The sequence below is a fragment of the Physeter macrocephalus genome, chromosome 1 (genome assembly GCF_002837175.3).
Source record: "Physeter macrocephalus isolate SW-GA chromosome 1, ASM283717v5, whole genome shotgun sequence".
Classification (NCBI taxonomy): domain Eukaryota; kingdom Metazoa; phylum Chordata; class Mammalia; order Artiodactyla; family Physeteridae; genus Physeter; species Physeter macrocephalus.
In genome coordinates, this window is record NC_041214.2 from 112,736,194 (window position 1) to 112,758,996 (window position 22,803).

Consider the following 22,803-nt stretch of genomic DNA (forward strand, 5'->3'; position numbering starts at 1 on the left):
GTTTTATCTTGTTCCTTCATCTGGTACATAGCCCTCTGCCTTTTCATCTTGTCTATCTTTCTGTGAATGTGGTTTTTGTTCCACAGGCTGCAGGATTGTAGTTCTTGCTTCTGCTGTCTGCCCTCTGGTGGATGAGGCTATCTCACACCTTTTCATCTAACACTAATGTTAGTCAGGATATTGGTCTCCCTGTTGCCAAATTCTGGGCACTTAATGGTCTTTAGTCACTCCGTAGCATTCAACCTAGTTGCCTATTGAACCCTTCTGGAAACAGTCTTTCCCTTGCCTTCTACCACTGCACCCTCTTGGTTTCCCTTTGATCTTTCTGCCACTGTGTTTTAGACATTTTTGCTCACTTCTCCCTTCTAACTACTCATAACTGTTGGAGTCCCCCGACACTCTAAACTAGTCCTCCTTCCTTTCCTTTGCTTTCTTACTTTACACTGTCACCCTCAATGTCTCACCCCCAGGCTTCAATTTCCATCTATAACCAAGTTTCTGATTTATTTATTAGCCCAGACCTCTCTTCTGAGCTTCTGCCCACTCAGCTTCTCCTCTTGGTATCCCACAGGCACCCCACCTGACTTGTCCAAATTTGAACTCATCATCTCTCCTTCCCAAGCCTGCTTCTCAAGTGTCCCAGAACTCAGAAACCAGCACCACGATTTGCCTGGTTACTCGGACCAGTAATTCAGAAGCCCCCCTCCACATTCAATTGCCAAGTCAGCAGATTCCACTTCTTAAATGTCTCTCAAAACCATCTACTTTTTTCCAGCACCACTGTCACTACCCTAATCCAAGTCATCATTACCTTTCACCCAGATTCCAGCAGCAGCCTCGTAGTAGTGGATATCCTGCATTCACCCTTACTCACTTTACTTCACTTTTCCCACAGCAGCCAGCATAGTTAAAACAACGTCAAACTCATACCTGATCACATTTCATTTTACACCTCATCTTGCACCACCCTCACCTCTTCAGTGACATAGCCTCACTGGTCTTCTGTCAGTTCCTCCAGCTCACCTGCTCCTGCCCAGCCCAGGCACTTTCACAAGTAGTCCTCTCTGGCTGTGACCCCACCCACAGCCCCATCGCTTCACCTCATCCGTGGCTGATCACCCTTCAGTCACCGTGGAAACTGCATTTCCCCAGAAAGCCTTTCCTACCACCTCAATTTGTTCAGGCCCCTGAACCACCGTTAGATGCTCTCCTGAGATCTTACACTTCTTCATGACACTTATCACAGCTGTCATCAATAATTTGGTTAATTTTGTTACACATCTCTCTTCTCCATTAGACTGTATACTCCTTCATGTCAGGGGCTACATTTCATTCTCTGCTAGAATCTCAGTATGCAGCACTTTGCCTTCTTCCTAGCATGAGTTCATTAAATATATATCGAATGAATAAATGTATAAAGAATGAAAGAAAAAGAAATACCAAACATAAAAATTGTTTATGCTTATTAGTAGTCAAAAATTATGTTAAGTGATATCACATACAATTTTGCCTTCCAGGTTAGCAAAAAAATTTTTTTAATAATACTAACACTAGTAAGAGTGCTGGGGGATAGGCACTGTCATTCCTTGCTGGTAGGACTATAAATGGATACAGCTTTCCTAGAAAGCTGTTGGCAGTATGAGTGAGTCAAAAGGCTTAAAATAATTTCCCTCCTTGGGTCTATACATTGCACGTTACTATGGGCTGAATTGTGTCGTACCTCCCCCCCACTCCCGCCCCGCCAAATTCATATGTTGAAGCCCTAAGTGAGTAGCTCAGAATGTGACTGTATTTGGGAAAGGGTCTTTAAAGATCAAGTTAAAATGAGGCCATTAGGGTGGCTCTAATCCAATCTGACTAATGTTCTTACAAGAAGAGGAAATTTAGAGACACTAGGGATATACTCACGCAGAGGAAAGACCATGTGAGGACACAACAAGAAGGTGCCATCTATCAATACAAGCCAAGGAGAGAGGCCTCAGAAGAAACCAAACCTGCTGACACCTTGATCTTGGACTTCCAGCCTCCAGAGCTATAAGGAAATAAATGGCTGTTGTTTAAGCCACCCAGCCTGTGGTATTTTGTTATGGCAGCCTGAGCAAACTAATACACATATATAGAAACTTACTCTCAAACAATAATCAGAAATATGGTTAAAGATTTATAAAGTTGGGTCTTCCCTGGTGGCGCAATGGTTAAGAATCCGCCTGCCAATGCAGGGGACACAGGTTCGAGCCTTGGTCCGGGAGGATTCCCACATGCCGCAGAGCAATTAAGTCCGTGCACCACAACTACTGAGCCTGTGCTCTAGAGCCCGCATGCCACAACCACTGAAGCCCGAGCGCCTAGAGCCCATGCTCCGCAACAAGAGAAGCCACTGCAATGAGAAGCCCGAGCACTGCAACAAACAGTAGCCCCCGCTCGCCGCAACTAGAGAAAGCCCACGCGCAGCAACGAAGACCCAACGCAACCAAAAATAAATAAATTAAATTAAATTAATTTTTAAAAAAGATTTACAAAGTTGCTAAGATACATGAGGTAAGTCTGTATAAATTAGTCTATTTACTGTAGGTCAGACGTGGTACTTGGTGCTATGGATAAATTGGGGAGCAAAACAGAGTGTCCCCCTCTTAGAACTTATGTCTGCAATGGAGATAAATAAATGGGGCAATATGCCTACATCCTTGGCCAAATGCTATTAAGGGAATGTTCAAGGTGCAATAACAGGGTATAGCAGAGTAAAACCACATATATTTGGGTGGATGTTGAGGTGACTGGGAGGATGAGGGGAGACTTCTGTGAAGGTGTGACAATTAAGCTACAATCTGAAGGATGAGCAGGGTTAATTAGGAAACAGAGAACACTTGTCCGCCTGAGGATGAGACCATACGTGCAGAAGCCCTGCCACAGAAGGAGCTTGCCGGCATAGAAGGAAGAGAAGTCTGGTAGGGCCGGGGAGCGCCTGAGAGGAGGGGGGAGGGCTGGGATGGGTAAGCTGTCGGCATAAGATGGGCAATCTTAAAACATACCCAACTGTGATCGAAGCCTTTGTCTGTGATCTGGGGTTGTTTTCTTCCTACTCCTTTTTAGTATTTTTCATGTTTTCTACAGTGATCATGTATTATATTATCAGGAAAAATACAATACTTAAAAATTTGAGACTGGGACACAGAAGGACAAATATTACATAAGGTATCTGAAATGGTAGAGCTGATAGAAGCAAGGAATAGAATGGTGGTTGCCAAGGGCTGGGAGGAGGGGGATATGGGGAGTTGCTAATCAATGGGTATAAAATTTCAGTTGTGCAAAATAAGTTCTAGAGATCTGCTGCACAACATTGTGCCTAAAGATGACAATATTGCCTTGTACACTTAAAGATCTGCCAAAGACAGTAGACCTCATGTTGCATGTTCTCACCACACTAAGATTTTAAAAATAAAACTTAAAAATGTGAGACTGGGAGTGAAATGCAGATGTTTGTACAAATGTCCTCTTCCATTGAGAGACCTGAAAAAAATGCAAGAGTTTCCATCACAATATAAATAAACACTTAATATCTCCTTATAGCAGATGAAATTTCCAGTTAGTCTCTTTTGGTGTGGGACCTTGTGAGAAACAAGCTTAAAAGAGCTCTCTAATTGGTTACAGGGAGAAAGCTCCCACTTTTAAAAATGTTTACTTACTAAGCAAGCTCTACTTTTGGAATTTTATATGCCCTTCTAATGTAATTCTTTCCCTCACAAAGACTTGAATCAACGCCCTAAATAGCTGACTTTTTCAAGCTCTGGACTTGTCACCTCCATGGTCATGGACCAACCTTATGGATCTATCTCCCATGCTGTGAAGCAGGCTCTAGCACGTGGAATGGGACCCCGTGCTCCGAGCTCAACACCTGGACTCCCCAGCTCCCAGGCTACAAAGCCTGCAGCAGGCATGGATTTTCTGAGCAATAACCACCCAGTGCCCTGACTCTCACTAGAAAACAGTGCTCTGAAAAACAATGCTGTTTCCTACTGTGGTCCCAGAAAACCATTTCTGTCAAAAAAAAAAAAAAAATTCCTATGCACTCTCTAACCCCAAGCCATATAGGTCCTCACTTTAAAAAAAAAAAAAAAAAGTTATATAACATCTTCACTTCAAGAGCTTAACTACTTGATGTTTTTTATTCTGGGTTTAATTGCAATCACCCTTCAATTGTACCTCTCCTGCCCTCTGGGTAAATGCAAGCACCTGAGCCACCCATCAACAGCAAGATGAGAAACAAGAGGGAGAAGGATCCAGGTGTTGAGACAGTTAAGACCCATGTTGAATCTTACTGCACTGTGTGTGTCAGAGACTCTGGGGACCATGCCCTATCTCTAACCTCAGAACAAATCCTACAAGTGAGTCATTCTTCCCCTTTTACAGATGAAGAAAATGAATCTTAGTTTGGCTAAGTGACTTGCCTATGACATGTGACTAGTGAATTTACGGGAGAGGTAAAGTGCCATGCTTAAGCATAAGACATATCTTCCTTGGCTGAATAATCCCAAACTTCTGTCTTCAACAGCAGCAACAACTTCATTCTATTTCTATGTGAAACTTCCTGTAAACGTGACTTTTAATAATGTACCAGTTGTAACAGAATTCGATTACGAAAGTAATACTAATTTGTAGGTATTTAGGAATTAGTCTAAAAGAATTTTATGTGAGGAATATTTTATAATGTAGACTAATTGCCTATCAACAGAGCCAAGAGGGTTATAAATAGTCAACTAGCTATATATGGCAACAGCATCAGGAAAAAAAAAGATTCAAGTGTTCAACTGGTAAAACGGTAGGTCAGTACCATCCACTGGGCATCCTTTAGGGAAATTAAAAGACATTTTAAACTCTGACACATAAGAAGGAGGAGGAGGAGGAGGACGGAGAGGGGAAGGTGCAGAGTAAGAGAGGAGGAGGAAGAGAAGAAGTACTTATTAGGTACCAGGCACTGTCCTAAGCACGCTGTATACATTACTCACTGGATCTTAACAACACCCATATGACGTAAGTACTATTATCATCAATTCCATTTACATAGAGGGAATCTCAGACAGAGAGAGGTTAGGTAACTTGCTCAGAGTTATGCTGCCAGTAGTAGGCGCTGGGAGGCTACCTCCAGAGCCCTCACTCTTACCCACTCCACTCTGCTGCCTTCCCAGCAACTCCTCTACCTCAGCATCTAGTAGAAGAGAGGAAACAAGTCCATGGAACTTTATGATAAAAGCTCCTCTGTAGAAACATCCCTGATGCCTGAAATTCTATTCGTAGTTTCATTTCCTTGGATTAAGGCATTGTCTCCTCTTAAAATTAAATACAAATTTAACCTGAAAAACAAGGAACCACTGTTACTCATGAAACTTTAGGGCATCCCCTCTCTCTTCGGGTTCGAGAAATCCTCTAAGAGGGCCATGCCCCACCCCATCCTTGTAGTGAGCAACTACAGGAGAACAACCGCTGCAGTGAGATACTACAACGACGAGAGTGTGTAGCCACCCTTGGGTCAATCAGGGATAAAAATTAAAATTAGGGCTTCCCTGGTGGCGCAGTGGTTGAGAGTCCGCCTGCCGATGCAGGGGACACGGGTTCGTGCGCCGGTCCGGGAAGATCCCACATGCCGCGGAGCGGCTGGGCCCGTGAGCCGTGGCCGCTGAGCCTGCGCGTCCGGAGCCTGTGCTCCGCAACGGGAGAGGCCACAACAGTGAGAGGCCCGCGTACAGCAAAAAAAAAAAAAAGAAAAAAAAAAAAAAGAAAAAATTAGATATATCCTCTAAAGCTTTAAATTGAGAATATGATGACAGAATATAAAATTGGTTAAAGGTGATTTTTTTAAATTTTTTTAACATCTTTATTGGAGTATAATTGCTTTACAGTGTTGTGTTAGTTTCTACTCTATAACAAAATGAATCAGCTATATGCATACATATATCCCCATATCCCTTCCCTCTTGCATCTCTTTTATATTTTAAAAAAGAAAAAAAATCCCTTGTCTGCAGATAGGTAGAGGTTTATTTTGTACCCCTCAAATGATATGATGTAGACCAGCACATGTGCTTATGTGAGCATCAAAGAAGAACTGAGAAAGTCCATGCTGAGTTAGCAAAGCCCCAGGTCAGGGAACTCAGTTCCTCCCTGAAGAGATCTTTCATTCAGCATAATCCTCCCTTCCACCAGGCCCTAATTGTATAGAATAATGTTAAGAAAACCATGTTAAGCTGAAGGAGAAGATGACTAAAAAGTCGAATAGACTATTTAAAATTCACTTTCAATGAGTAGAATAAATAAGGGATATGGAGATTGTTCTACTTCAAGTGTGTATTCATGTGACGATGGAGGGAGAAGGTAGATTAGTTCTACCTTCATATGAGAGAGTAATAAGAGAGACTTCATATTACTTACCTTATTTTTTTTTTCACCAAGCACCTCAGGAGAGTAAAGTTAGATTTTTTAATTTGCTTTAAATCAGCAGTCACGGATTATAATGAGTCTTGTCAAAAAGTAGTGTTCTCTGAGAAGGACCAAGTTTTACCCCTTGTCTACCTCATTCTTCCTGCCAAATTTGTGTCTTCCACCAGATTAGAAGTGCCGCAAGAACAAACACCATATGTCTTCTTTTTCCCTGTAATCCTATTGTGCTTTGTACAATGCCTGGCACACAGTAGGTGTTCTATAAATATGTTTAATGACTTAATGCTCCATCACTATGGTTTTACAAGAATCATGAGGTTGAAGAGCCATATTAGAAACCACATTCAAATAGGAAAGAAGGGGGAAATTCTTCTCTTCCTTTGCATGCAATACTGATGGAGGTAGGTTATTAATAGGTTGCAAGAGGGAAAAGCCTTAGAGTGGAGCAGTGGGGAGAGAAGGAAAAAGATAAAGCTAAGAGTAAGCCTTTTTTTTTTTTAAGGTCTTTTATTGAGCTCAAAGCAAAACACAAAACTTCAAAACCTAATTTTTCTCATATCTCTAAAGTAAGAAAAATTTGAGCACATCTTAAAGTTAGGAAAATTTAAGTATCCAACTACAGATTCACTTCACAAATACACGGCATTGTGTGAATAGAGATGAAGAATCAGACCCCCCATTTTCTAGGACTCTGCCCATATCACCCAAAGTCCCCTGATCTGTGTTTTCTCAACTCAGTCAGGTTGTCATGTTTATCCCATGCTTTGTCTCCTTAGATAAACACATGCTTTCTGCATGTTAGTCTGATAATTATGGAATTCATTGTCAACTCAGAGAATCTAAACAGGTTAATTCAGGCAAATGTCCAAAGCCAGTATGAGCAGGAAAAGATATATGGACCCCATTTAGAAATGTTATACAAAACAAATTTTGCTATTCCCCAAGAGCTTAAGGCAAACAATATTGCAACCTATAAGTGGATTCTTGAAATAGGGTAGATTATCCCAGTTTTTAAAGTCTAACAGATACTAAAATTTATTCAAGAAACTATATTTTATAAGTCATGTTTCTTTCTTTGATTTCATAGTTTCTGTGGCTCCAAAGGGCTATTGTGATAAATAGCGAATCTCATTTTTTCTCTTTGTTTCTCCCTGGTTCTCACTGTCTGGCTGAACACTAGTCATACTCCTGGTTCACACATTATGTATACCGCACTCAATGTGGGCATAAGAGATTAAAATGAGAGTGTGATAAGCAGGTGTTTATTTTACAACAGAATCATGGAAAGCGAGAGCTAGAAGGGTTCTTGGAGATCAACCAGTGCAACCTCTCTCCTTTTTTACTTAAAGAACCTGAAGTTCAATGAGGTGTTGAAATGCGCCCTTTGTCCCTGATTACGCGTTTGGTAAGAGATCTATTTTCAAATATTTGTGTCTCAGAGACGTCTTATTCCTCAAACTTGCTGATCATTGGGAGTAAAAGATTGCCTTACAAGTTTTAATAAACTTCACATGCATTATACTTCTGGGAACTCTGGAGCTAAAAATAAAATAACATTACCCCAAAACTTATTTGGTTCTGGAGTTAGCAGTAGCAGGGGGTTGGGGAAATATTCTCTGGTAGCTGGAATTCTAAGTGACATGTGTACCCACTGCTGAGTCCACACCTAGTCAGGCCCACCCACTCCCCTCTTGGGAGCTTTCCTGCTCCCCTGACACCGGGTGCTCTGCCTAGCCATGGAAAAATAGTGCTGAGGGTGGTAGAATGTTGGCTTTGTCTCCCATCAGGAAAACAAATGAGAACCACCAGAGTGTATCAAATTTATCAGAGGTAGTAATTTATTATGCGGAATCCCCAATTCCTTAGATGTCACCAAATTGTGGAGCTATATTCAGTATTTCAAAAAGACTATTGGAAATCAAACAGTGATCCACAACAGTGCTACACAGACTATAACATCAGGTTTCTTTCCTTTGGCTTGAATTATATTACCACCCAATAGGATTATGCCAGGCTTATCAGGAGCTCTGAATAGCGGTTAAATATATCTTAGGTTGTTAAAAATGAAGGAATCATTACTTAATAGATGAAAATCAGGCCCCTTGGAGGACAAGACAAAATGATAAAAGGGATTTTTGTGAGTATAAATAAAGGTTTGGAAGTACTCATTTTCAGCCAAAGAAAACTTTATACCAAAGGACTCTCAAAAAGATCTAAGAGAAATCCCCTTCCCCTAGTCTAGCTCTCCCCCGGTTCCATCATAATAACTCACTGGGCAGGGCAGGGAGGTTTTCCTGTAACTGGAGTCTTGTGATCCATGGCGGTCCCGGAGTCCTCTCTCATCCTCCTCTGTCCAGCTGTGACCCCAGAAGCTGCTCATCCATTTGGCAAAAGACACATCATCATTGTCATCATCTTTGTGCTCCATGTAAAGGTGATTCAAAATATCGAAGGCCTGTTCCTAAATCTGGCAGAGAGAAATATTACCCAACAGGGCTGACTTGATGAAACCCAGGATCTCTCTCAAAAGACAAAACGAAACTGATGTTTTCAAATGGTCTCTGATAATGGAATCCTTAAAGGAGAAAGATTTACTAAACAACCACTTCACCATCAGGCAGCCTCTGGTAATGTCTATTTATAAATTGTGCAGCCCACATTTCCCTCCCCTCCCCCTGTCTTTTTAAATTGAGATGCTTTTTAATCCTTCCATTGCTGGGGCTTGTGCCTCGCAGCCTAAGGGTGGGAAGCACAGGCCACTGCCTGGTTTTCCCTGTGTTTTGTTGCTGATGGCATCTCCAGCTGTTAACGGTGTTGGAGCATGACCCTCATAATATGCCTGTCAGCTCCAGGCCAGCTCTGAAATGGGGCCACTTACAAGGGACAGACTCAGCCTGCAAGATAGCCAGCTATGGTGTGTCATATCTAGAGCCAGATATTCTCCTAATGAATAAATTCGATATTGATATAAAATCTAGCTCCTGAGACAAAAGAAACAGGAGGAATTTTTGGGGGGGTGGATATATTATTTTTATATGTACAAAGGTAAATAATGTACAGGTACAATGTACAAATCTTAAGTGTATAGTTTGATGAAGTTTTACATACATATACCCTTCTAATGACCACAACTATGTGGTGAAGACATAGACTCTTTCCAGTACCCCAGCAGTCTCCTTCTTTCCCCCTTCCAATCTAACCTCCCTCCAAAAGGTTAAGACTTCTGACCTCTGTCACTGTAGATTAATTTTGCCTGTTTTTGAACTTTCTTTCAATGGAATTATATAGTATGTATTATTTTGTGTCACTTAACATTATGTTAGTGAGATTTATCCATGCTTTTATAGTAACCGTAGTTCATGCTGTATAGTATTGCATAGTATGATTATCCAGCCTTTAAAAATTCAGTCTAATATTGATGGTCATTTCAGGCTATCATTTGGGTTTACAGTTGGGACTATTATAAATAAAGCTTCTATGAGCATTAGAGTCCCTGTCTTTTAGTGTTTTGTTTTCCAAGGTAAGGAGAATATTACATTTATTGAGCCCCTTACTTTGCACCAGGTATGGGGTCAAGTATTTTACGTATGCTATTTTCATTATTAACAACTCTGTGTCTGGGATATTTTCATCATATTTTATCGATGAGGAAGTTGAGATTCAAATAGATCATCGCTTTCCCAAGGTGAAATTACTACTAAGCAGCACAGCCACATTTGAAGCAAGGAGTATAACAAAGTCCGGGTTCTCTCCACCATTCTGCCAGTATTCCAAGAAACTTTTGATAAATCTCGCTTTTTTTTTTTTTTTTGAGTGGTTCAAACAAAAAGAATTTTATTTATCTTCCACGAAACAATTCAGATATAAACGGGGAGTCCACAAAACCATCCAGGACCCAGACTCCTTATATCTTTTCATTTGGCAGCCCCTGCAGTGTTGTCTGGCCAGATGGTCAAAACTGAGTCACCGGCAATTGAGCGTTCCAGCCAGCAAGAATGGGGAAAGATAGAAAGTAGAGGGCAAGCAACTTCCTTTTAAAGGAGCAACACTCAGTTTTGCTCACATCAATTTTGCTCACATTCTACTGGCAAAAAAAATCATTCACACAGCTGCAACCGGTTATAAAGAAGCGAGAAAATGTAGTGTTTACCTGGAAAGCTATGTGCCTCGCTACAATTCAGAGATTCTCTTACTAAAAGGAAGAAAAGAATGGATACAGGGGACAATTACAGCCTCTGGCAGAGGCAGTGTATCCTGAAGTGTGTTAAGGAAACCCTAGTTCCGTGAATTGTCCAAAAAACAAGTTCTTTATAGCTGTACTTATCAGAGCCTTTAATGCACTAATGGTTAAATTCTATGAGGGAGGAATAGCTTTGTTACATTACCTAGATTTATTTGACCATGGGATCCATTTTTCAAAGGTCACCTCTTAGAGCTAATATGTGGTGGAATACATTTTGGGAAACACTACTCTGGAATACTACTCTCTCTTTTTGTAAATATATCTTTATTGGAGTATAATTGCTTCACAATACAATTAGTTTCTGTTGTACAACAAAGTGAATCAGCCATATGCATACATATGTCCCCATATCCCCTCCCTCATAAGCCTCCCACCCCTCTAGGTGGTCACAAAGCACCAAGCTGTTCTCCCTGTGCTATGCTGCTGCTTCCCATTAGCTAACTATTTTACATTTGGTAGTGTTTATATGTCGATGCTACTCTCACTTTGCCCCAGCTTCCCCCTGACCACCGTGTCAAGTCCACTCTCTATGCCTGTGTCTTTATTCCTGCCCTGCAACTAGGTTCATCAGTACCTTTTTTTTTTTTTTAGATTCCATATATATGTGTAGCATACGGTATTTGTTTTTCTCTTTCTGACTTACTTCACTCTGAATGATAGACTCTAGGTCCATCCACCTCACTACAGATAACTCGATTTCGTTTCTTTTTATGGCTCAGTACTTGCCATTGTATATATGTGCCACATCTTCTTTATCCATTCATCTGTCGATGGACATTTAGGTTGGTTCCATGTCTTGGCTATTGTAAATAGTGCTGCAATGAACATTGTAGTGCATGTCTCTTTTTGAATTATGGTTTTCTCTCAGGTTATACGCCCAGTAGTGGGATTGCTGGGTCGATTGGTAGTTCTATTTTTAGTCTTTTAAGGAACCTCCATACTGTTCTCCATAGTAGCTGTATCAATTTACATTCCCACCAAAAGTGCAGGAGGTTTCCCTTTTCACCACACCCTTTCCAGCATTTATTGTTTCTAGATTTTTTGATAATGGCCATTCTGACCGGTGTGAGATGATACTCATTATAGTTTTGATTTGCATTTCTCTAATAATTAGTGATGTTGAGCATCTTTTCATGTGCCTCTTGGCCATCTGTATGTCTTCTTGGTGAAATGTCTATTTAGGTCTTCTGCACATTTTTTATTTTAATTGTTTGTTTTTTTGATATTGAGCTCCATTAGCTGTTTGTATATTTTGGAGATTAATCCTTTGTCCATTGTTTCATTTGCAAATATTTTCTCCCATTCTGAGGGTTGTCTTTTTGTCTTGTTTACGGTTTCCTTTGCTATGCAAAAGCTTTTAAGTTTAATTGGGTCCCATTTGTTTATTTTTGTTTTTATTTCCATTACTTTAGGAGGTGGGTCAAAAAAGATCTTGCTGTGGTCTATGTCAAAGAGTGTTTTTCCTATGTTTTCCTCTAAGGGTTTTATAGTGTCTGGTCTTATACTTAGGTCTTTAATCCATTTGGAGTTTATTTTTGTGTATAGTGTTAGGTAGTGTTCTAATTTCATTCTTTTACATGTAGCTGTCCAGTTAAATCTTGCATTTTTAAATAGAGGCATTCTTGGACATTTTCCGTATAAAAATTCTTCCTTGAGCTGTAAAAATTGGCTTAACTGTAACCATGTACCAAGAGCACTATTCTACAACTTGTGTTACTAAGGGAAAGTAACCAAAGCACAAAATGGCTTGCAACATTTTTATTTCTTGCTTTAAATAACAGGGTGCATGCTTATTACTTTGTAATTTTTTTTTTTTTTTTTTTTTTTTTTTTTTGCGGTACGCGGGCCTCTCACTGTTGTGGCCTCTCCCGTTGCAGAGCACAGGCTCCGGACGCGCAGGCTCAGCGGCCATGGCTCACGGGCCCAGCCGCTCCGCGGCATGTGGGATCTTCCCGGACCGGGGCACGAACCCGTGTCCCCCGCATCGGCAGGCGGACTCTCAACCACTGCGCCACCAGGGAAGCCCACTTTGTAATATTTTTATTAAAGAATGGAAGAAGCCTGACTCTCAATGACCCAGATGAGAAAAGAAAATACATAATTCTATGTCATCACTGTTGGTTGTCTCTGTTATTAAAGAAAGAAATCAGATAATTTTTCTTGGGGAAACAGGACCAGGTCTGTCCACAAAAGTTGACTATGGATGGACCTCTTCTTTTCTATTACTCCTAAGACAGAAGTGTGTTTTCTTCCAATTTCTGAAACAAAAATAAATCTGTGGGCAGGGGATGGAGAAACCAGAGCAGATAATATCTAATTATTACTTCAAAGTATTTTGGGGAAAAGAAAATAGGACTTTATCTTAAAACCTCTTTGAGTAATATCTGTTTCTTGGACTTCTGTGCCCTCCCCTTAATGCCTTATACACAGAAACAATTTAGTTATTGGAAAATGTGCAGGAAAAAAAGGTATATATATATATATATATATGGAGAATTTATTACAAGGAATTGGTTCATACAGTTATGGAGACTGGGAAGCCCCACAGTCTGCCATCTGCTAGCTGGAGACCCAAGATAGCCAGTGGTGTAATTCAGAATTCAGTCTGAGTCTTAAGGCCTCCAGGGAAAGCAGTGATGTATTGAGAAGTCCCAGTCCAAGAGCAGAAAAAGATGAGATGAGATCACCCAGCTCAAGCAGTGAGGCAAGAAAAACGGGTGAATTTCTCCTTCTTTTGCCTTCTGTTCTATTCCAGCCCTCAACTGATTGTATCATGACCACCCAACTTGGCCTATTTACTTTACTGAGCCCACTGATTCAAATGTTAATCTTATCTAGAAACATCCTCACAGATACACCCAGAAATAATGTTTCATCTGGGCACCGCATAGCTAGTCAAATTGACATTTAAACTAACCACACAGGCACTAATCCCATTTCTGACAGCTCCAGCCTCATGACCTATTTACCTTCCAAAGGTCCCATCTCCAAATACCACCACATTGGGGATTAGGCTTTAACATATGAACTTTGGAGGCCCACAGATATTCAGTTCACAGTAGGGTACCTACTTGACCAGTACCCAGCAAAAACCCTGAGCACTAAGTCTTTAATGAACATGTAGACAACATTTCACACGTGTTGCCACAACTCATTGCTGGTGGAATTAAGCACATCTTATGGGATTTACCTGGAAAAAGGAATTTTGTAAATTTATTCCTGGTATCCTTCAGACTTCACCCAATATGCCTTTCCCTTTTTGATTTTGCTTTGTATCCTTTCAGTGTAATAAACCTTATCCACAAATACAACTATATGATGAGCCCTGTGGATTCTTCTAACAAATCTCCAAACTGGGGGTGGCAGCTGGTATCAGAAATAGGATTCACTAAAACAAGCCCAACTCACTGAAATATGGCTAAAGCAGTATTTAGAAAAAGGATGAAGGGGACATAATGATAAACTTTCAATGCCAAGTGGCTACCTAGTCATCTGTGATATGAAACAGCAGCAGAGATGATGTCTGCTATGAAAGGTAAAGATTACCTATGAAATTTTAAAATGATACATCCAACTCCGGAAGGATTGGCTCATTGAATGTGCTGGCTGCTTTTGGCAATGGTAGCTGAAGTGAGGAGATTAAAAATTGCAATTGCAGCCTGGATGATGCCTTAGGGTTTTGTTCTCTCCTCCAGGTGGGAGGGGAAAAGATTGTCAGTGCCAAGGCAAGCTTTAGATAAATCAGAAATAAAGGAGAAGGGAAAAACAACATTTTATCCACTGGTACAGCAGCCCCTTGCATTCCAGCTGGGATCTCTAAGCAGCTGTAATGTCAATCCTGAAAGCATTGAGTTTACTGTTAGGGGATTGTGTAAACTTGCAATGAAAAAGAGAGAGAGAAAGAGAGAGAGACTTTCAAAAAAATGGCTTTTTATTTTGTGCCTATTGCTTCTGGATGTATGATAAAAATAAATGTAAAATACTATATGCTTGTAATTTCATACATGTTAGAGGGATTATCGCAGTCAGGGAAAGCTGCCCAATAAACAATGTTAGTAGAACATAAATTCCTTGCTTTTTGCTGCTGGTAGATGGGTTAAAATTTAAACTCTTTGGGTATCGAAATCTCACAACTGATTATTTTTGCTAAGATTTTTGCCTGTTGGAGTCTATGGGAAAAGGTAGACAACATAAAAGGAGAGAAAATCTCCACAGGAAAATCAACTTTTGCATTTTAAAAGGCAGGTTTTAGTTTGCTAATAAGTTCTTATAAAATCAGATGTCTACTAGAGTTTGTCATACAGAGTGAAGTAAGTCAAAAAGAGAAAAACAAATACCGTATGTTAACTCACATATATGGAATCTAAAAAAATGGTACTGATGAACCTAGTGGCAGGGCAGGAATAAAGATGCAGATGTAGAGAATGGACTTGAGGACACAGTGGGGGAAAGGGAAACTGCGATGAAGTGAGAGAGTAGCACTGACATATATACACTACCAAATATAAAATGGATAGCTAGTGGGAAGCAGCCGCATAGCACAGGGAGATCAGCTTGGTGCTTTGTGACCACCTAGAGGGGTGGGATATGGAGGGTAGGAGGGAGGGGATGGGGATATATGTATGCATATAGCTGATTCACTTTGTTGTACAGCAGAAACTAACACAACAATGTAAAGCAATCATACTCCAATAAAGATATTTTTAAAAAAGCAAATATCTAACCCTTAGAGGCTGATGATTTTCCAGCCTAATGTGCATATTTTTGAGTGGGTCAATTTGGACTTTAAGTCTGACAACATAAAAGGGGCTTAGAAGGATTTGAAACCTCACTGTCTGGCCCAGTAGTCTCTTGGCTTTGCTGCTGCTGAAGAAGAAAAGTCCTTTTTGGAATCCTGAATTCAGAAATCCTATTTGCCTGGACCTAACGGTAGGATGAAACCTCATAATGATTGTGCTGGTCCATAAGGATTGTGATGGACCTCTAAAAGCAGACATAGGCTCAATGAACAGAACTCAGACTCTGGGACTATTGAAGATTTAAGACCCTCCCCCCTTATGGGGCCATGAACTATAAAAACATTATGGATGCTGACTGGACCACACAGGTTTCTTGCAGATGCCCATGGGAAAGTGCTTGTTCTCTGACGGGACCAGATGAAACCAAGCTTCTAGTGGCTCTATCTGTATCATGCAAGAACTAACTGCATCTGAGATGATTAATCACAAGAAACCTAACTTGTGATTCCTGTCGAAAGCTCCAAGTTGGGAGAGAGCACATTACGGGGAGTGGTACCTCTGCACCCACTCCTAACAGATAGGGTTCTCATCCCCTTCCCAGGCATGGCTCACTGCTGTTGACTTGTGTTTGGATTTTAAGATTATTTGAAATTTACAATGGACTGATAACCTGATTCTACTTCACTCACATTTCTTCTTAGTTAGGAATTTTGATTATTAAACATAGCTGTCCCCAGACAGAGATTGGTCTTTTCTGGGCTAGTTACTGAATAAATGATCAGGATGACAGGCGTCAGAGTTATGTAAACACATTCTGAAAACTCTTGAAAATTCAGGATTTTGTCCTACCAGTTCCTGAACATGATGTGTCTTTCTGGCTAAGTTTATTAAAATTGTTTTTCTATGTGAATTTTTCTATTCCTCTGTTTGGATTTGTTAAATTAATACTTATTAAGTGGAGTGCAGGGTATCAGATGGTGAGCTGCAGTTCAACAGTAGATCACAAGAGGAATTAAAATAGATAAGTTTATTACTCACAGGTCCTGGAGGAAGCACCTGGCATGCTTTGAGGGACCACATGGGAGAGTGCAGACAGAGAGAAGCAGGACCTGCGGAACATGTTTTTATTAGAGTCTATGGGTAGAGTGCTTTGTGGTTCCCGGGCTAAGGCCTGATTGGTCAATTCAAACCAAAAGAGCAGGGTTCTGATAAATCCCACAAAGGTCTTATTGGTCTTATCTAAGGAGCATATAAGGGGAAGGCACTGGGAAGCAGGGGAGATTGTTGATCACAAAGGCTGTTGGGGAAGTCTTATCAGGAACTTACATTTCCTTGTGACTCTGTGAGCTGCCATCTGGGACATGGGTTTGCCTGAGGGGACTAGTGTCAGTTTAAGGTCACTGCTGGCTGCTTGGCCAAACAAAATAGATGCTGAGGCAGCAACAGCATGGAGCAGCTTAGCTAAATTCTCAACACTCTCTTTATACCAAACACTTCCTGCTGAAAGGTCTAGATGAGAATAAAAAATGATTGGGAAAAAAAATGTAAAGTTAAGATTACTGTATGAGACACACTGATTTCGTAATAACACAGAAAAAACAAAAAGCCAGCACCTGGGAGATGCAGGGAAAGGTGGGCATTAATGATTTCTGTTCTTTATAACTGCTGTTTTTCAGAACTGCTCCTGGGAGAATTCCCTGGCAGTCCAGTGGTTAGGGCTCGGCACTTTCACTTCCGGGGTCCCAGTTTCAGTCCCTGGTCTGGAAGCTAAGATCCCGCAAGTTGCGCAGTACGGCAAAAAAAAAAAAAAAAAAAAAAAAAAGAACCACTCCTGAATGCCAATGTTGCCTTCCCAAGATGCTGTAAGGTCTTGAATTCAAACTGACTGCTGAGCCTATGAGCACACCTAACAACACTGACTGTGACACAACAGGGAATGTCCCCAGCTCCTATATTTCCACGAAGAACACGTGTAGATGTTGTCCCCACTCGTGAGGCAGATGAACTGATGTCAAAGACAAGCAAAACTGATTGAAACTGACTGCCTTCTGGAAATCCTTCTAAAACTAGGGACTCAACTGAATTATTTGGACTGGACAGAGAGCCCTAAGGCAGAAGTATCCACAGTGGGAAGCCACACTGGAAGCCTCGTTAACCTGTATTGCCTGACTAATGTGAGTCCTTGTTGGGGTGACTTAACAGTTGCACACTTTTTGTTTCCAAGGGTACTCTCTGCGTGTACCTTGACTATCATGGACCGCCTCAGTCCTGGAAGGCACGCAGGTCAGCTTCAACTTACCAGTCAGAATCGCGTTGTGCTTGAATCGATGGCTCAGGCCAGGTTAAGAAAAGGTTAATACAAAAACTTAAGGAGAAAGCCACCTAGCTTTCTAAGAATGACCTTTATTTTTAATGGGATTTGTTTAAATTGGCTAAATCCAGGACCCTTAGAGGGCATAACAAAAGTCAATATTACAGGATACTTTCACCCTGCTGCATGGGGTCCTACTGAAAATAATTTTGCTCTAAAAATGCCTTGGCCAAGAAGGTGGACTCTGCAGAAAAGAGGTAACACAGAAGCCTGAGACTGCCTATCCTTAGAAAGGCCTCCTTGCAAGGTTGGCCCTTAACTGGTATCTGGGAACTTGGCTGGTAACCAGTCCCCTGTAGTGATATAAAACTTTCCCTAACTGGAACCCTCCTACACTGTTGGTAGGAATGTAAATTGGTGCAGCCACTATGGAAAACAGTATGGAAGTTCCTCAAAAAACTAAAAGTAGAGTTGCCATATGATCCAGCAATCCCACTTCTGGGCATATATCCAGACAAAACTATAATTCAAAAAGATACATGCACCCCTATGTTCACAGCAGCACTATTTACAATAGCCGAGACATGGAAATGACCTAAATGTCCATAAACAGTTGAATGGTTAGAGAAGATGTGGTTTATATATACAATGGAATATTACTCAGCCATAAAAAGAACAAAATTATGCCATTTGCAGCTACACAGATGGACCTAGAGATTACCATACTAAGTGAAGTAAGTCAGAAAGAGAAAGACAAATACCATATGATATCACTTATATGTGGAATCTAAAATATGACACAAATGAACTTATCTACAAAACAGAAACAGACTCACAGATACAGAGAACAGACTTGTGGTTGCCAAGGGGGAGAGGGGGCAGGGGAGAGTTGGACTGGGAGTTTGGGAGTAGCAGATGCAAACTATTACACATATATATAGAATGGATAAACAACAAGGTCCTATTGTAAGCACAGGAAACTATAATCAATATCCTGTAATAAACCATAATGGAAAGAATTTATATATATATATATTATATATATATGTATATATAACTGAGTCACTTTGCTGTATGTACAGCAGTAAATAACCCAACATTGTAATTCAACTATACTTCAATAAATATATATATATATAACTGAATCACTTTGCTGTACATCAGAAACTAACACAACATTGAATATTAACTGTACTTCAATAAAAAAGAAAGATAAAAAAACTCCCTAACTGATAAGAGTGGCCTATACTGCTTGTACGACCAAGGTGATTTATGTTGAACAACTGCTTTCCTTCTGAAAGTCCAGAGTTTTGGTACCTGCCAGGCAGAGCATGCCTACATGACCAGCATCAAATAAAAGCTTAGAGTTGTGAGGCTCCAGTGAGCTTCCCTGGTAAACACTTGGCACGTGTGTCACAAAACATTGCTGGAGGAATTAAGCACGTCATGTGACTCCACTCGGAAAGGACTCTTGGAAGCTTGAGACAGGTTTCCTCTGGACGTCACCTAAGGGCTTTTTCAGTTTGCTGATTTTGCTTTGTATCTTTTCACTGTTATAAATCTTAGCGATGAGTACATGTTGAGCCCTGTGAGTTCTTTTAGTGAGCCACCAAACCTGGGGGTGGTCTCTGGGACCCCAATGCAGGAAGGAAAGGGAACTCTTCAAACCTTGGGCCAAAAATTTTCCCAAAGTAACAAGATATAAAATTTACCACCAAAAGAAAAAGAATTTGGTCTACATTATATAAAATTAGTCCACCTCCATTTTTTTCCCTAGTTAAGCCCATCTCTTTTTTTTTTTTTTTTTTTGCGGTACGCGGGCCTCTCACTGTTGTGGCCTCTCCCGTTGCGGAGCACAGGCTCCGGACGCGCAGGCTCAGCGGCCATGGCTCAGCCGCTCCGCGGCATGTGGGATCTTCCTGGACCGGGGCACGAACCTGCGTCCCCTGCATCGGCAGGCAGACTCTCAACCACTGCGCCACCAGGGAAGCCCAAGCCCATCTATTTTAAAGCGTGAGCGAAAGATGGCTCTCCACTTTGCCTGTCCTAAAGTTCTTAGAGCACAGCAAAGGAGCAGCAGCAGGTCAAGTCTTGGCAGCTGGGGGAGAACTGCTCTTCCGTCCTGTCTGGGAAGCCAGGGCGTGAGAGGAGGCCATGCTACACCCTGGGAGCCCAACCGCCAGCTTTCCCTGGCAGAGGCTTGGACACCTGCCTTGAGGAGATGCTGCCAGGGGCATGGGACCAAAGGGACCTGCCCTTTTGACCCTGCTCTAATGCTCTGCCTTTCCAAGCCACAGTGTTTATGCAAAGTGTCACGTGGCTGAGATAGCTGCAGTTTTCTAGAGTTTGATTGTCCATTTTCTTATGGTACTTAATATGAAAGGAATTACCTTCTCTTAGAGGGTAGGAACTTGTGGTGTGTGTTCTTATAAAGTGATCAGACATCAAGGGTGCCCAGGTAATCAGTGACAATGATCCTTGGCCTGTGTAAAAATGAAGTGGCTTTGCAGTGCCCTCTTTCACATTTGCTGCCTCAGAAGACTGCAATAATGTAGATGATTTTGCCTTATTTCACTCTTTCATTCATTTCCTTTTATTTCACTTCATTCCCTTTATTTCATTCTCCATAGCCCCTATATGTTATAGTAATGTATTTTTTAGTTCATTTTTTTTCTTAACAGTTAAAGGGAAGAATTATTCCTCACACTGCTTTCAAGCTTGCCCAAGCCAGTCTCACTCTGGAAAAGAAATGCTATGTACAGAAGAACTACGCTGCTACACCTCTTTTTTTCCCTTTCTTTCTCTCTTTTTTTTTTGTAGTCAAAATACATCAGTGGTTTTTAGACAGTTTTCACTTGCCAGAAAGCAGTGCTTGAAACTGTGTGCTATGTTCTATTTAATGTCTTGACTGCCAGAATGTTCTTTTGCAGGCAACATATCCTAATGTAATCATCCATTCCATGATCGTTGTCCAGTTATATTGTGAAGTTTGCAAGCCTTTTGAGGTGATTATCAAGACACAGATTGCTTGTTGCTTAACCAACTGTCCTAAAGCATGTACGTGAAGGTACATAATTATCATTTTTTATTCTAGAAAGCTATGTAGCTTATATTATGAAAACTATTTAAAAAATATACCACTGTTGATGTAAAAAATATGTGAGGGAAATAAGGTATGTTTTTCGAGGTTTGCCTACTAGAATATTTGTTGTATAAATACCCAGTTACTTTCGCATTAAGCATCATTGAGTTCTGCAGGATTCTGGCTAATGGTAGGCTTCATCAAAGTTTTTAGGTACTGTAATAGGTTTTTATAAAATAATATCTCTTTCACAAGAGACTTTTAAACACAGCATTGATTCTCATCTGCCAGAGATGGACTCTGTGCAGCTCTGACTCCAGGAGTGTTATTAATTGTACGACCTCTCAAGGTCTTTTTGATCCCTGAGCACCTATTATTCTATACAGATTGAGCACACTGTTAAAATTTACCACTATGTAAAAAACTTTATCAGTTCAGCCCATCAGTGTGTTATGCTTCAGAAAAGACTTCTTCCCAGTTATTAATTTCACAGTGCAATTTCAGAGTCTAAGGGTAGTGCCTCAGTACTTTTTTTTTATTTGTGAGTCGCAATTTTTTCCTGTATTCCCCCATTCAATCTGGGCTGCCACAGTCAGACAGACGGAAAGTGTGAGAACACTTTTTTCTTGCATCTGTAGTGGAAACCTTAGCAAACAGGAACTGCTCCAGGCCCATCAAATAGATGCATCTCAGCACTTTCTTTTAACTTGAGTTCATAAGCCTTCTCATGAGAAGTGCTCCAGAGAAGAACTGGGCTGGGGGAATTAGACTCTTGTGAGTCTCACTTCTAATAGGGGCAAAATTTTGCAATGTACAATAAAGGAGTGGATCACCAAACATTTAAAGGGAATTGTGACAAAATACTTATGACATTTAGAAAAATAAATTGGAAAAATTAAATTTTGAGTCAATAAACAATGGGAAATCTTCAGAGTACCAAAAAGAAAAACTTTAATGAAGCATATATATATAAAACAGTGGGAGTTACACAAATGGGTAGCGACTAGATCAAAATGCTATTGAACTACAGGTACTCCAGGAAGATAATAATGAAGATAGCATAGCTTTTCAATCTCTCTGAATCCCTACATAAAAACCAATAGCGCAACTGTAAATGAAAACACCCATGGGGCTTCCCTGGTGGCGCAGTGGTTGAGAATCTGCCTGCTAATGCAGGCGACACGGGTTCGAGCCCTGGTCTGGGAAGATCCCACATGCTGCGGAGCAACTGTGCCCGTGAGCCACAACTACTGAGCCTGCGCGTCTGGAGCCTGTGCTCCGCAACAAGAGAGGCCGCGACAGTGAGAGCCCCGCGCACCGCGATGAAGAGTGGCCCCCACTCGCTGCAACTAGAGAAAGCCCTCGCACAGAAACGAAGACCCAACACACCCAAAAATAAATAAATAAATTAATTAATTAAAAAAAAAAAAACACCCATGGACAACTCTGCAACAAATATTGGCAACAAGATGTCCTCCACCCCCAAGTGGAAAGTGTGAGGTCACACAACCAACAGCTAAGACCTGATATAGTTGTCCATGCTGAACGAAGAATGAAGTAAAAGGGCATCCGTCAGACCTAAGAACAGAGCATCACAAAAGAGCCAACAGTTTAGGAAGCACAAGGGACCAATTTGAGAATCGTGTTATCCTTTTATCCACAATGTTGCTGAACTATTTTTTTAGAACTAGATTATAGATTTTCTTGGATTTTCTATGGAGACATATTGTCTATAAATAATAAAAAGTTACTTCTTTGTTTCCACTATCCTTTTATTTCCCTTTTTGTCTTATTAACACTTCAGTAACATGTAATAAACCTGAAAAGCTTGACTGGTTCTTGACTTCAAAAAGAAAACTACTAATATTTCACTTTTAGATATGATGTTTATTTTATCAAGGTTCTATAATGAAAATGTTTTTCTTTTTTTTTTTTTTTTTTTTTTTGGTGGTGGTACGCGGGCCTCTCACCGCTGCGGCCTCTCCCGCCGCGGAGCACA

At 40.8% G+C, this 22,803-nt stretch overlaps 1 protein-coding gene and 1 non-coding gene across 6 annotated transcripts in view; both read right to left on the minus strand.

The window, feature by feature from the left end:
• Window positions 1-22,803, minus strand: part of LNP1 (leukemia NUP98 fusion partner 1) — a 37,843-nt gene that overhangs the window by 7,542 nt on the left and 7,498 nt on the right. For 4 of the 5 annotated variants that reach the window (XM_028493961.1, XM_028493966.1, XM_028493975.1 and 1 more), the window contains 2 exons: window positions 16,450-16,520; window positions 8,702-8,896 (listed from right to left, as the gene is read on the minus strand). In XM_028493961.1, coding sequence (XP_028349762.1) covers window positions 8,702-8,857 — 156 coding nt within the window. In that variant the 5' untranslated portion in view covers window positions 8,858-8,896; window positions 16,450-16,520. The remainder of the gene's footprint in view (window positions 1-8,701; window positions 8,897-16,449; window positions 16,521-22,803) is intronic. The other variant, XM_028493970.1, reaches the window with a different exon arrangement.
• On the minus strand, window positions 21,362-21,492 carry LOC112064037 (small nucleolar RNA SNORA31). The gene has a single exon (XR_002891330.1). It is a non-coding gene; the product is annotated as a small nucleolar RNA SNORA31 (small nucleolar RNA).